Source organism: Narcine bancroftii, chromosome 4, assembly GCF_036971445.1.
Source record: "Narcine bancroftii isolate sNarBan1 chromosome 4, sNarBan1.hap1, whole genome shotgun sequence".
Classification (NCBI taxonomy): Eukaryota; Metazoa; Chordata; class Chondrichthyes; order Torpediniformes; family Narcinidae; genus Narcine; species Narcine bancroftii.
The window spans coordinates 2830211-2843232 of NC_091472.1; the positions used below are offsets into that span (position 1 = coordinate 2830211).

The 13022-nt window shown below is 45.9% G+C and overlaps 1 protein-coding gene across 1 annotated transcript in view; it reads left to right on the top strand.

Moving 5' to 3' along the window:
* The window catches only part of LOC138760286 (neuronal acetylcholine receptor subunit alpha-2-like), a 49379-nt gene extending 39168 nt beyond the window's left edge, over window positions 1–10211 (top strand). Inside the window, exon 7 of the mRNA XM_069930654.1 lies at window positions 7358–10211. Coding sequence (XP_069786755.1) covers window positions 7358–7483 — 126 coding nt within the window. The 3' untranslated portion in view covers window positions 7484–10211. The remainder of the gene's footprint in view (window positions 1–7357) is intronic.
* The last annotated feature ends 2811 nt before the right edge of the window (window positions 10212–13022 follow it).

Genomic DNA, 13022 nt, shown 5'->3' on the forward strand with positions numbered 1-13022 from the left:
TCATCAAAGCTCGAATTTGAATTGTCATTTTAAATTTTTTAACATTTTTTGGAGATTTATCTAATAAAGGTTCCAAAACACAGTTAAAATCTCCTCCAACCAAAACATTTTCATTAGCTTGCCCTAGAAGCAGAAATGCATCCGAAATAAATGCTTCATCATCCACATTCGGGGCATAAATGTTAAGTAAAGTCCAAAATTCATTAAAAAATCTTACAATTCAACTTAAGAATACGTCCTGCCTTCATTTCCATTGATTGTAAATCAAAAGATAAATTTTTATGTATCAAAATTGCTACTCCCTTAGCTTTGGAGTTAAATAAGAAAAAAAAAACATGTCCAACCCAATCCCTCTTCAATTTTATACTTTCTTTTTCATTCAAATGCATCTCGTGTAAAAAAGCAATATCGATTTTCATCTTTTTAATGTAAGCCAAAACTCGCTTACGCTTGATTGGGTTGTTTAATCCTTGAACATTAAAGGTAGCAAATTTCAAATTCGACATATCTAATACAATTACTAAATACCAAATATAGTCACAAAATTAATAATAACAAAGAAACAAAAAGAGAATTTTTTTAATATATAGGAACCCCAAATTAAAATATATAGGCCCTCCAAATAAAAATAATATTCGTTAATAAGAGAAAAGAAAAACAACCAAAAAAACCCAAAAAAACGACCAAAAGGTAGTAACTCCCTAAAAAAACTGGGTGTGGATTACCCACTAGTGACTGATGACTAACAAAGAAATTAGTGCAATCCCCTCCTCCCCAGCCAGCCAATCAAAAATATTAACATATTACAAAAAAAATCAGCCTTGAGATTCCAGTCCAGGTGGAACTCATTTCAAAAGTAGGTGAACTCTTTCCATTCCCGTTCTTTCCACTTCTGCCATTTTGTCCATTTCCAAGTCTATCAGATTTTCTTTTGGAGATAATGGTGGATTTCTTCTTTGTCCTCTTACATCCGGTAACGAATTAGTAAAAACCATTGCCTCATGCTCACTCTCAAAAAAATTGAGACTGATAGTTTCCATAAAACACTTTCAACACAGCAGGATAATGAAAAGCAAATTTGTAACCTTTACACCATAAAACATCTTTAACTGGATTAAATTCACGTCGGCGTCTGATGATATCTTGACTCAAATCAGGGTGGAAGAAAACTCTACTATTCTGAACCATCATTGGAGCTTGCCTTTGTCTTGCATTTTGAACTGCAAGAATTGTCTCTCTGTCCAAATAATTCAAACAGCGAACTATCACAGCTCTTGGAGGTTGACCAAGAGCTTCTTAAAGCTCTATGTGCTCTTTCCAATCCCAATCCATCAGGAAAAGACTCTTCCCCCAACAAATGAGGAATCCAATTTGTAAAACATTTAACGGGATCTTGACCTTCTGGCAAACCCACAATTTTCACATTGTTTCTTCTGCTTTGATTCTCCAAATAGTCGATTTTTATTGTTAACTCTTTTTCCTGGGCTCCTAAATCTTTAACTGATTTTTCCACCTTTACGATTGTTTCTGTATTGGATTGTACCTGTTGTTTACATTCAGAAAAGGAAGCTTCAAATTTTTAAAAGTTTTCCCGATTTCCTTTAGCTTCTGCCTTAACCACAGTTAGATCTGAAGTTATATTAGAGTTCATTTGAGCCAGCTGGTTCAATTGACCAGTAATAACATCCAAATCAGAAGCAATACCTTCAAGCATCATATAAACAGGCTGAGGTGCAGTTTGAGATGCAGGATCCGATTCCATAAGTTGTAACTCCCTTTCTTCCAGCTCTTCTTCCATTTCCTGTGCAGTGGTAGAGTAAGGTAAGTCCACTTCTTGTTGTTCTTCAAAAGGTAGCATTCTAGTCATTTTACTGCGAGTTTGGACACCCGACTTCCTCAGGGGGTCATCGCTGCCATCCTCCCGCAGACCATCTTTTCATAAAATCACGGAGTTCTCCGTAATTAACAGCGCGACCCAAGCCCACAATCGCTGCCGTCACAATCCTCTTTCTTCATGCTCCCGTCTCTTCCAACGGGAGTGTTCGTTGTAACAAGCCTCCAGGCTTGTGCCTGATTTCTCGGGAGCACGCTCCTTCCTCCGTAGAACGGGTTGAACCAGCGCCATCTTGAGACTGGTGAGTAGCAGTTCCCTTAGTTTTTGTCCCCATCGGCGATCGTTGAAGCTTGGGGATCGCTGAAAATGGATCCGAGGCTGTTCCAGGTCCTTTAATCCTCATTTCTTCTGCACTGTGAAACTTTATTTTCTTTTGTAACTGAGACTTAGGTTTTTTTTTGAATTAGCAGCCAGAATGGCTCACCAAAACATCAAACTGAAAATGAAAGTTTTAAAATTAAAAATAAAGGGTTAAAAAATGGGCACTTAGAAGTCTGAACTGAGAGGGCAGAGATTACACGTCTGGTCTCTACGCCATCTTGCCACGCCCACGATTCCCACCCCTCCACCAAACTAGTTTAAACCCTCCCCAACAGCTCTAGCAAACCTGTCCGCCAGGATATTGGTTCCCCCTCCAGTACAGGTGCAACCTGTCCTTTTTGGAGAGGTCAAACTTTCCGCAGAAGAGATCCCAATGATCCCCAAATCTGAACCCCTTCCTCCTGCTCCAACTCTTTAGCCACACATTCATTTGCCACAACGTCCTGTTCCTCCCCTCTCTGCACAGGCAGGAATCCTGCGATCACCACCCTTGACATCCTGCTTTTTACTCTTTTCCTAACTCTCTCTATTCCCTCCTCAGGACCTCATCCCTACTCCTATCTATGTTATTGGCCCTCACGTGGACAATGACATCTGGTTGTTCACCCTCCCCCTCCAGAATGCTGTGGACTTGATCAGAGACGTCCCTGACCCTGGCAGCTGGGAGGAAACATACCATCTGGGAACCTCGATCTCGTTCACAGATCCTCCTATTTGCTCCCCTAACAAATGACAAGAGACAATAGGTGCAGGAGTAGGCCATTCGGCCCTTCAAGTCAGCACCGCCATTCACTGTGATCATGGTTGATCATCCAGAATCAGTTCCCCGTTCCTGCCTTCTGCCCATATCCCTTGACTCCACTCTCTTTAAGAGCTCTATCTAATTCTTGATGGAATCCAGAGAATTGGCCTCCACTGCCTTCTGAGGCAGAGTATTCCACAGATCCACAACTCTCTGGGTGAAAAAGGTTTTCCTTAACTCCATTTTAAATGACCAACCCTTTATTCTTAAACTGTGGCACCTGGCTCTGGACTCTCCCAACACCAGCCTCTAGCATGTCCAATCTCTTAATACTCTTGAATGTTTCAATCAGATCCCCTCTCATCCACCTAAATTCCAGTCTATACCAGCCCAGTCACTCCAATCTTTCAACATGAGAGCCCCACCATCCCAGGAATTAGCCTTGTGAACCTACGCTGCACTCCATCAACAGCAAGAATGTCTTTCCTCAAACTTGAAGACCAAAACTGCACCCAATACTCCAGATGTGGTCTCTCCAGGACCCTGTACAACTGCAGAAGGACCTCTCTGCTCCTATACTCAACTCCCCCTGTGATGGTCAACGTGCCATTGGCTTCCTTCACTGCCTGCTGTACCTGCATGCTTACATTCAGTGACTGATAAACAAGGTCACCGAGACTTCATTGTACTTCCCGTTTTCCTAACTTGACACCATTCAGATAGTAATCTGCCTTCCTGTTCTTGCCACCAAAGTGGATCAGATTTATCCACATTAAACTGCATCTTCCCACTCACCCAACCTGTCAAGTCATCCTGCATTATCATAACACCCTCCTCACATTTCACACGGCCACCCAGCTTTGTGTCGTCTGCAAATTTTCTAATGTTAATTTAATCCCTTCAGTTAAGTCATTGATGTATCTTGTAAATAGCTGCAGTCCCAGCACGGACCCTTGCGGTTCCCCACTAGTCACTGCCTGCCATTCTGATTGAGTTAGCAGTGAGGTTCACAAGGCTCATTCCGGGAATGAGGAGTGTTTGGCAGCTCTTGGCCTGTTCTCAATGGAATTTAGGAGAATGGGAGGGGGGGGGGGTGTGGATCTCATTGAAACATTATGAACATTGAAAGCTGTGGACAGATGTAGAAAAGTGGTTTCCCACGGTTAACTCCAAAGGGAGTTAACTGTGTGGAATTTGATGTCACAGGTGGTTGTGGAGGCTGGGTCATTGGGTGTATTTATGGCAGAGATTGATAGGTTCTTGATTTAGCCAGGGCATCAAAGGTTACAGGGAGAAGGCCGGGCACTGGGGGTGAGTGGGGAAATGGATCAGCTCATGATTGAATGGTGGGGCAGATTCGATGGGCTATTTTTTTCAATGCCTTCTGGTCTTCTGGTTTTAAATGCCCCTCCCTCACACTGTGCCAGAGACCTAGTTCCATCCTATCCTTGGCTGTGGAGTGGACAGCATGGACACCATGGGGTGAATGGCTTGTTTCTGTGGTGCAGCTTGGTGACAGCATGTTCAATCTCTTGCCCATCTTCACCTGGAGCAAGGCTGCCAGCTGTGCATGGACCTGTGGCCCGAGGGATCATCAGTTGTCTCCAGGGTGGGAGAATCAGCAACTTGTTCCGGAGAAGGAATCGTCTCGTGTGGAAGATGGGCTTGATTGTTGCTGGGGCTGGTCAGAGATGCAGGTAACAAGTAACTGTGTCTGGTGCAGGGTGACTGGACGTGGAACTAGGACTGTTGGAAAAGGCTGAGGCCAACCTCAATTGGCAACAGGAAGAGACTGTATCTGTGCTGAGTGAAGGCAGCTCCACGCAGAATAGAAACACCTCTGCGGCTGAGGCTGAACGGGCTCTTTCGGTGGCCTTGATTTTAGAAACAACCAACCTCTTACAGTTACAAATGAAGCCAAAAATTCCTGGTGAATGTGATCTACATTTGGCTGACAGAAGGTTCCAGAAGGTTTATCCTCTTTTCCCGAGGAATTCAGGGCCATCTAGCAGTTTGTAATTCTCCACTGAAAGTCCAAAGTTTTCTCTTCTCATCCTGACAGAGTCAACGTCAGTATGAATTGAACTGTTGTGGGCGTGTGCCAAGATACAATGGAAAGTTTTCTTTTGTGTGCTACCCAGTCAAGTCAACCCCAATATACACAGCAGGTCATGAAATAATAAAACAAAGTGAAGGGTGTTAAAAACACAACACTGGAGAAACTCTGCTGGTCGCACTGGGTACTATGAGCAGCAAAGATAAAGATACATAGCCAGCATGTCGGACTTGTGCCCTTCATCAAGGGGTGAGCAGAAGGTTGGCAGCTGCCCAAACAAAATGGTGGGGGGGAGGGGCAGAGGGAGCAGCACAGTCCCACAGGCAGGAGGTAATAGGTAGATAAGGGAGAAAGAACTCTCCAACAACCAGGGGGAGGGAGGATGGCTCTGTAAATGGAGAGGGAAGGGGGTGGAGAATTGGAGGAAAGAAGACGGGGGAAGGGGAACGGAGGGAGTAGACTAGCAGAAAGTGGAGGTTTTGTTAATGCCATCCATTTGGAGAGTGTCTAGATGGAAAGTTGAGCGTTAGAACATAGAACACTATAGCACAGTACCGGCCATTCAGCCATCAATGTTGGGCTGACCCATATATTCTTTAAAAAATGTACTAAACCCTCCTTACCCCATAATCCTCTATTTCCATACATGTCCCTGCCTAAGAGTTTCTTAAATGCCCCTAATGTTTCAGCCTCCACCACCACCCCTAGCAAGTCATCTAGGCCCTCACAACTCTCTGTGACGTCTCCCATAAACATCCCTCCCTCCACTTTGTGCACATGTCCTCTGGTGTTTGCTGATCCTGCCCTGGGAAACAGTCCCTGCCATCCCCCCTATCTGTGCCTCTCAGAATCTTCTAGATCTCTATCAAGCCTCCTTTCATCCTTCTATGCTCCATATTGTTTACGAGGGGGGAGGCCATGGACAGACATGTGAGCATGGGAGTGGGGCACAGAATTGAAATGCTTGGCCCCTGGGAGACCCCTCCTCCCTCTGTTCGCTGCTGTGCCCTCCCTCCCTTCTCCACCTATTACCTCTAGCCTTTTGGACCGTCCTCCTCACCCTGCACCTCCCCCTTAACTTTTTATTCGGATACTGGCCTACATTTTGTTTATACCTTGATTAAGAGCTCAAGCCTGAAACGTGTATCTTTATCTTTGCTGTATGAAGGACATTATTTGACCTGCTCAGTTTCCCCACCATTCTGCTTTAACTTCAACCACGGGGTCTGCAGACGTTCATGGTTAACTCCAGAAAAGAAGGGGGCAGTGTTACAGCCAAAATATGCATGAGGTATAAGGGCAGGGAATGGAAACAGGGGCAGTACCTTTTGAGAGATGCCTTCAATCACCTGTTGGAGGCACAAAAGAAGCAGTCCTTGAATCTGAAGCTTCGTGTTTGTAAGTGTAAGCACATCCTGCCCTGCGGGAGGGCGGCAGAGAGAGTGAGAACGGGGTGGGATGGGTCCTTTAGTATGTCGGCAGCTGACCCGAGGCAGCAGGAGCACAGACGCAGGGGTGCTTGGCTTGCCTGAAGGCCTGAGCTGTCAAATCACGTTTATTGTCATCTGATTGTACAACTACAACCCAATGAAACCGCGTTCTCCAGTCCTCGGTACAAAACACACAGACACGCACCCAGACAATACATATGCAGGACAACTATTCCCCCCCCTCCCATATAAACAAATAAATACATTTTGTTTCATGAACATGAGAGCCTCGGAGGGATTGCTTGGCTTGCCCGTGGGAAGAAGCTGTTCCTCAGCCTGGTGGGGCAGGCTCTGATCCTCCCGGATCTCTTCCCTGATGGGAGCAGCTGAAAGATGCTGTGAGCAGGGTGGAAGGGGTCCTCGATGATTTTGCGCGCCCTCTTCAAACAGCGAACCTGGTAGATCATATTGATGTGGTGGGGCGGGAGGGCTGGGGAGGGAGACTCCAGTGATCCTCTCTGCCACTCTTATGGTCCTGTGGACTGACCTCTGATCCATTTCTCTGCAGCAACTGTCCAACACCGTGATGCAGCTGGACAGGACGTTCTCAAGAGAGAGAGCTCCTGTAGAAAGTTAACATAATGGCGGCCGGTTGCCTTGCCCACTTCAGCCTTCTCAGGAAGTGCAGTCGCTGTTGTGCCTTCCTGACAAATGAGGAGATGTTAAACTGCCCCATAGTGAACCTGTCTAGAACATGGCACACGTCAAGTTGAGTACCGAGAGGTGTGAAGGTTCAAGTCCCAACCCCATGTCCTGGAAATGATCTCTGTTGAGATGGGAGGGGTGCAACTCCCCATCACATTTGCCCAGTTTAACCTGATATTCTTTTCTTTCGTTCCCCTCGACTGCATCAGGTGAAAGAGGACTGGAAGTACGTTGCCATGGTAATTGACCGCATCTTTCTCTGGATATTCATCATTGCTTGCCTGCTGGGAACCTTTGGACTCTTCCTGCCTCCCTGGTTGGCAGGAATGATTTGAAGAATATCACCCTCCATCCTGCCACAGAACCGTAGAACCATTGAACATTACAGCACAGATACAGGCCCCTTCGGCCCTTCTAATCTGTGCCAAACTATTTTTCCCCCTAGCCCCAGTGACCTGCACCCAGTCCATGTTCCTCCATACCCAAAACCACCCCCCCATCCATGTTCCTATCCAAATTCTTCTTAAATGTTAAAATTGAGCCCACATTCACTACCTCAGCTGGCAGCTCGTTCCACACCCCCCACCACTCACTGTGTGAAGAAGTTCCCCCTGAATCTTTCCCCTTTCACTCTTAACCCATGTCTCTGGATTGTATCTCACTCACCCTCAGTAGAAAAAAACCGATGTACATTTACTCTGTCTGTCCCCCTCATAATTTTAAATACCTCCATCAAATCTCACTTCATTCTCCAGGGAATAAAGTCCTAACCCATTTAATCTTTCCCTGTAACTCAGTTTCTGAAGTCTGGGCAACATCCTAGTAAATCTTCTCTGCCCTCTTTCTATCTAATTGATATCCTTCCTGTAGTTCGGTGACCAAAACAATTCTCCAAATTTGGCCCCACAAATGTCTTACAATAACATCCTAACTCTTGTACTTAATACTTTGATTTACGAAGGCAATGTGCCAAAATCTCTCTTTACAACCACATAGGATTTATCACATAGGGAGTAGGAACAGGAGTAGGCCAAAAATGGCCCATCGAGCCTGCTCCGCCATTCAATACGATCATGGCTGATCTAATTTATGACCTAACTCCACGTACCTGCCTTCTCCCCAGATCCCCTAATTCCTCTATCATGTAAAAATTTATCTAACCGAATTTTAAATATGTTTAATGAGGCAGCCTCAACCACTTCCCTGGTTAGAGAATTCCAAACATTCACTACTCTCTGGGAAAAACTATTTTTCCTCATCTCTGTCCTAAATCTACTCCCCCGTATCTTGAGACTGTGTCCTCTCGTTTTAGTTTCCCCGGCCAGCTCAAAAAACCTTCCTCCATCTATCCTATCCATACCCTTCATAATCCTGTATGTTTCTATAAGATCTCCTCTCATTCTTCTGAACTCGAGCGAATACAATCCTAGACGATTTAATCTTTCATCATAAGTCAACCCCTTCATCCCAGGGATCAACCTAGTAAACCTCCTCTGGACCGTCTCCAAAGCCAGTATACCCTTCCTCAAATATGGAGACCAGAACTGGACTCAGTACTCCAGGTGCGGTCTCACCAGTACCTTGTACAGTTGCAACATGACCTCCCTACTCCTGAATTCAATTCCTCTCGCGATTAAGGCCAACATTCCATTTGCCTTCTTAATAACCTGCTACACCTGCAACCTAACTTTTTGCGATTCATTCACAAGCCCTCCCAAGTCCCTCTGCACAACAGCATGCTGAAGTTTTTCACCCTTTAAATAATATTCAGCTCTTTTATTTTTCTTGCCAAAGTGGATCACCTCACACTTACTAACATTGTACTCCATCTGCCAGACCTTTGCCCACTCATCCAGCTTAACTCTATCCCTCTGCAGACTCTCCACATCCTCATTACAATTTGCTCTTCCACTCAATTTGGTGTCATCGCAATCTTGGCTACACCACATTTTGTCCCCTCCTCCAAGTCATCAATGTAAATGATGAACAGTTGTGGACCTAACACTGACCCCTGCAGCACCCCACTTACCACTCTCTGCCCACCTGAAAAACTCCCACTTATCCCGACTCTCTGCCTCCTGTCAGACAACCAATTTTCAATCCAGGCCAATAGACTTCCCCGGACTCCACTTTCCTGTAACTTACTGAGAAGTCTCTTGTGCGGCACCTTATCAAACGCTTTCTGGAAATCCAAATAGACAACATCAACCTGTTCCCCTCTATCCACCGCACCCATTATATCCTCAAAGAATCCTAACAAGTTTGTCCAACAAGATCTTCCCTTTCTAAAACCATGCTGCGTCTGCCTGATTGAACCCTTACGTTCCAAAAGTTTCACTAGTTCATCTTTAATGACCGCTTCAAGCATTTGTACAACTACAGACGTCAAGCTAATTGGCTGATCATTTCCAGTCTTTTGCCTACATCCCTTCTTAAAAAGTGGCGTGACATTTGCTGTTTTCCAATCTGCCGGGACCTGCCCAGAATCCAAGGAATTTTGGTCTATGACCACCAATGCATCAACTCTAACTTCTGCCATTTCCTTCAGAACCCTTGGATGCATATCATCAGGACTAGGTGATTTGTCTGGCCTTAGTCCCATTAGTTTATCCATCACTACTTCCTTTGTAACAACTATTTTATCAAGGCCCTCCCCAACATTCGCATCCTTAACACTGCACTTGGGCATGCTGGACGTGTGTTCCACCGTGAAGACTGACACAAAATATTTGTTCAATATCTCGGCCATTTCCTCATTTTTTGCTACCAGTTTTCCTTTCTCATCCTCCAAGGGTCGTATTTTAACTCTGGCCACCCTCTTCTGTTTTATATACCTGTTGACTTTCAGGGAATTATGTACCTGTATTCCCAGATCTCTCTGTTTTACCACACTGCTCAGTGCCCGACCATTCACCATGTATGCCCTGGCCATTGGTGACCCAGGACTCCAAGGCAACGGTTACCTCATGGCCCACGTATACAATCCAACGCTGATCACACCCAACATTGTTATTTTGATGAAAACTGATCTCAATAAAATATCATTTTAAAATGGTGGTAAAATTCCCATGTGTGGCTTGATGGATTTTCAATTCACCTCTCAGAAAATACAGTCATGTCTTGCAGCCTGATGACTCTGAAGCCTTGAGGGAGATGTCACCTGGTAGTCAGGGTCACCTGATGACCACGGGCACCAATTGAGCAGGGTCATGTTACCTGTTGCTCAAGGAGAGATCACCTGTTGATGAAGGGTCACCTGTTTGTCTAGGAGTGGTCATCCATAGGTCAGGGTTCACCTGTTGGTGTGGGAGTTGTCATCCATAGGTCAGGGTTCACCTGTTGGTTAGGGAAGGGTCATCCATTGGTCAGGGTTCACCTGTTGGTCTGGGAGAGGTCATCTATTGGTCAGGGTTCACCTGTTGATTTGGGAGGGGTCACATTGGGAAGGGAGATGTCATCTGCAGATTAGGGGTCGCCTTTTGGTCAGGAGGGGTCAGGTGTTGGTCAGGTGTTACCTGTTGGTTAGAGAGAGGTCACCTTTTGTCAGGGATCCCCTTTTGGTCAGGAGGGGTCATGTGTTGGTCAGGTGTTACCTGTTGGTTAGGGAGAGGTCACCTTTTGTCAGGGATCCCCTTTTGGTCAGGAGGGATCATGTATTGGGCAGGTGTTACCTGTTGGTCAGGGAGGGGTCATTTGTGGGTTGCCTGTCACCTCTGTGTCAGGGGTCACCTGTTGTTCAGGAAGTAGTTAGGAAGTGATAACCAGTTGGTCAGAGAGAGGACACTTGTTGGTCAGGGAGTGGACACCTTTTGGTCAGGGGTCATCTTTTTGGTCAGGTTTGCCTGTTATTCAGGGGTCATCTTATCTACTCATTATACACCCATGACTGTGTGGCCAGGCACAATTCCAGTGCTATCTGCAATTTTGCCGATGACACCACAGTTGTCGGCAGAATCACAAACGGCAATGAGGAGGCGTCCCGGAGGGAAATAGGTTAGCTCGTTGAATGGTGTAATGACCACAACCTTGTGCTGAACATTGGCAAAACCAAGGAGATGGTTGTGGACTTCAGGAGGAAGTCAGGGGAACATGACCCAGTCCTCATCGAGGGCTCAGTAGTGGAGAGGGACAAGAACTTCAAATTCCTGGGTGTCAATATCTCCAAGGATCTGTCCTGGTGCTTTCATGTTGAGGCAATCACAAAGAAAGCTCACCAGTGGCTGTACTTTGAGAGGTATCTGAGGAGATTTGGTACATCACTGAAGGCTCTTGTAAACTTTCGGTACGTCACCAAAACTCTCATACTGAGGAGAGCATTCTGGCTGGTTGTATCACTGACTGGTATAGAAGCGCCAACTCTCAGGACAAGAATAAACTCCAGAGGATCGTTAACTCAGCCTGCGACATCACAGGCAACACTCCAAGGACATCTACATGAGGCGGAGTCTTAAAAGAGCAGCCTCTATGCTCAAAGACCCCCACCACCCAGGCCATGCCCTCTTCACGCTGCTACCATTGGGAGAAAGGTAAAGGAACCTGAAGACGAGTCCTCAGGGGCTCAAGGACAGTTTCTTCCTGCTGCCATCAGATTCCTGATCGATCAATGAACCAAAGACATGACTACTTTTTGTCCACAATTATTTTTACTTTTTTATAGTAATGTGGTAACATGGATATAACATGAACATTTGCCCTGTGACGCTGCCACAAAACATGACTTGTTCATGACAATAAATTCTGATTCTGATTCTGACCTGTTGGTCAGTGGTCATCTGTTCATCAGGGGTCACCTATTGGTGAGGGGTCACCTGTTGGGAAAGGGTCACCTGTTAGTCAGAGAGATATTGCATGTTGGTCAGGGTTCACCTGCTGATCAGAAAGGGGTTACCTGTTGGTCAAGGGTCACCTGTAGATAAGTGAGGAATCATCTATTGATCAGGAAGTGGTCACCTGTGGGTCAGGAGACATCTGTGGATAACAGATAGCTGTCCCATTGGTTAGGGATCACCTGTTAGTCAGGGCAGAGTCACCTGTTGGTCAGGGAGAAGTCTAGGGTCTAGGGTGATCTGTTATTCAGGGAGAAGTCACATGTTGGTCAAGGGTCATTTGTTGGTCAGGGAGGAGTACCTGTTGGTCAGAGGTCACCAGTTAATCACAAAGAGGTCAACTGTTGGTCAGGGTGAGGTCACCTGTTAGTCAGGCATCATCTATGGGTCAGGGGTCACCTTTAAGTTAGGGGTCACCTGTTGGTCAGGAAGAGGTCACCTGTAGATCAAGGTTCACCTGTTGGTTAGGAAGAGGTCACCTGTTGGTTACATATGACCTATGAGTCAGGGGTCACGTGGGTTGGAAGAAGTCACCTGTTAATCAGGGGTTACCTGTTGGTCAGGGAGTGGTCACTTGTTGGTCAATGAGAGGTCACCTGTTGCTCAGGGAAAATTTACCTGCTCATTTTGACATGACTGAGGATATAGAACTTCAGATTCCATCCATCACCTGCTCCACCCTCTCCCTCCCCATCGACCATAATCCATTACAGGAAGGATGTGGAAGTTATGGAGAGGAGATTCACCAGGGTGTTGCCTGGATTAAGCAGAGCTGGGACATTGGACCAAAGATGGATGAGAGGAGACTTGATAGAAGTTTTCTGAGAGTCATAAATAGGGTGGATGGCCAGCACCTGTTTCCCGGGCCAAGATCAGCAAACACCAGAGGATGTGTGTACAAAGTGAAGGGAAGGAAGTTTAGGGGAGATGTCAGGGCTAAGGTTTTTTTACCCAGAGTGTTGTGGGGGCCTGGATACCATGCCAGGGATGGTGGTGGAGGCTGAAACATTCGGGGCATTGAAGAAACTCTTAGACAGTGTGGTGCACT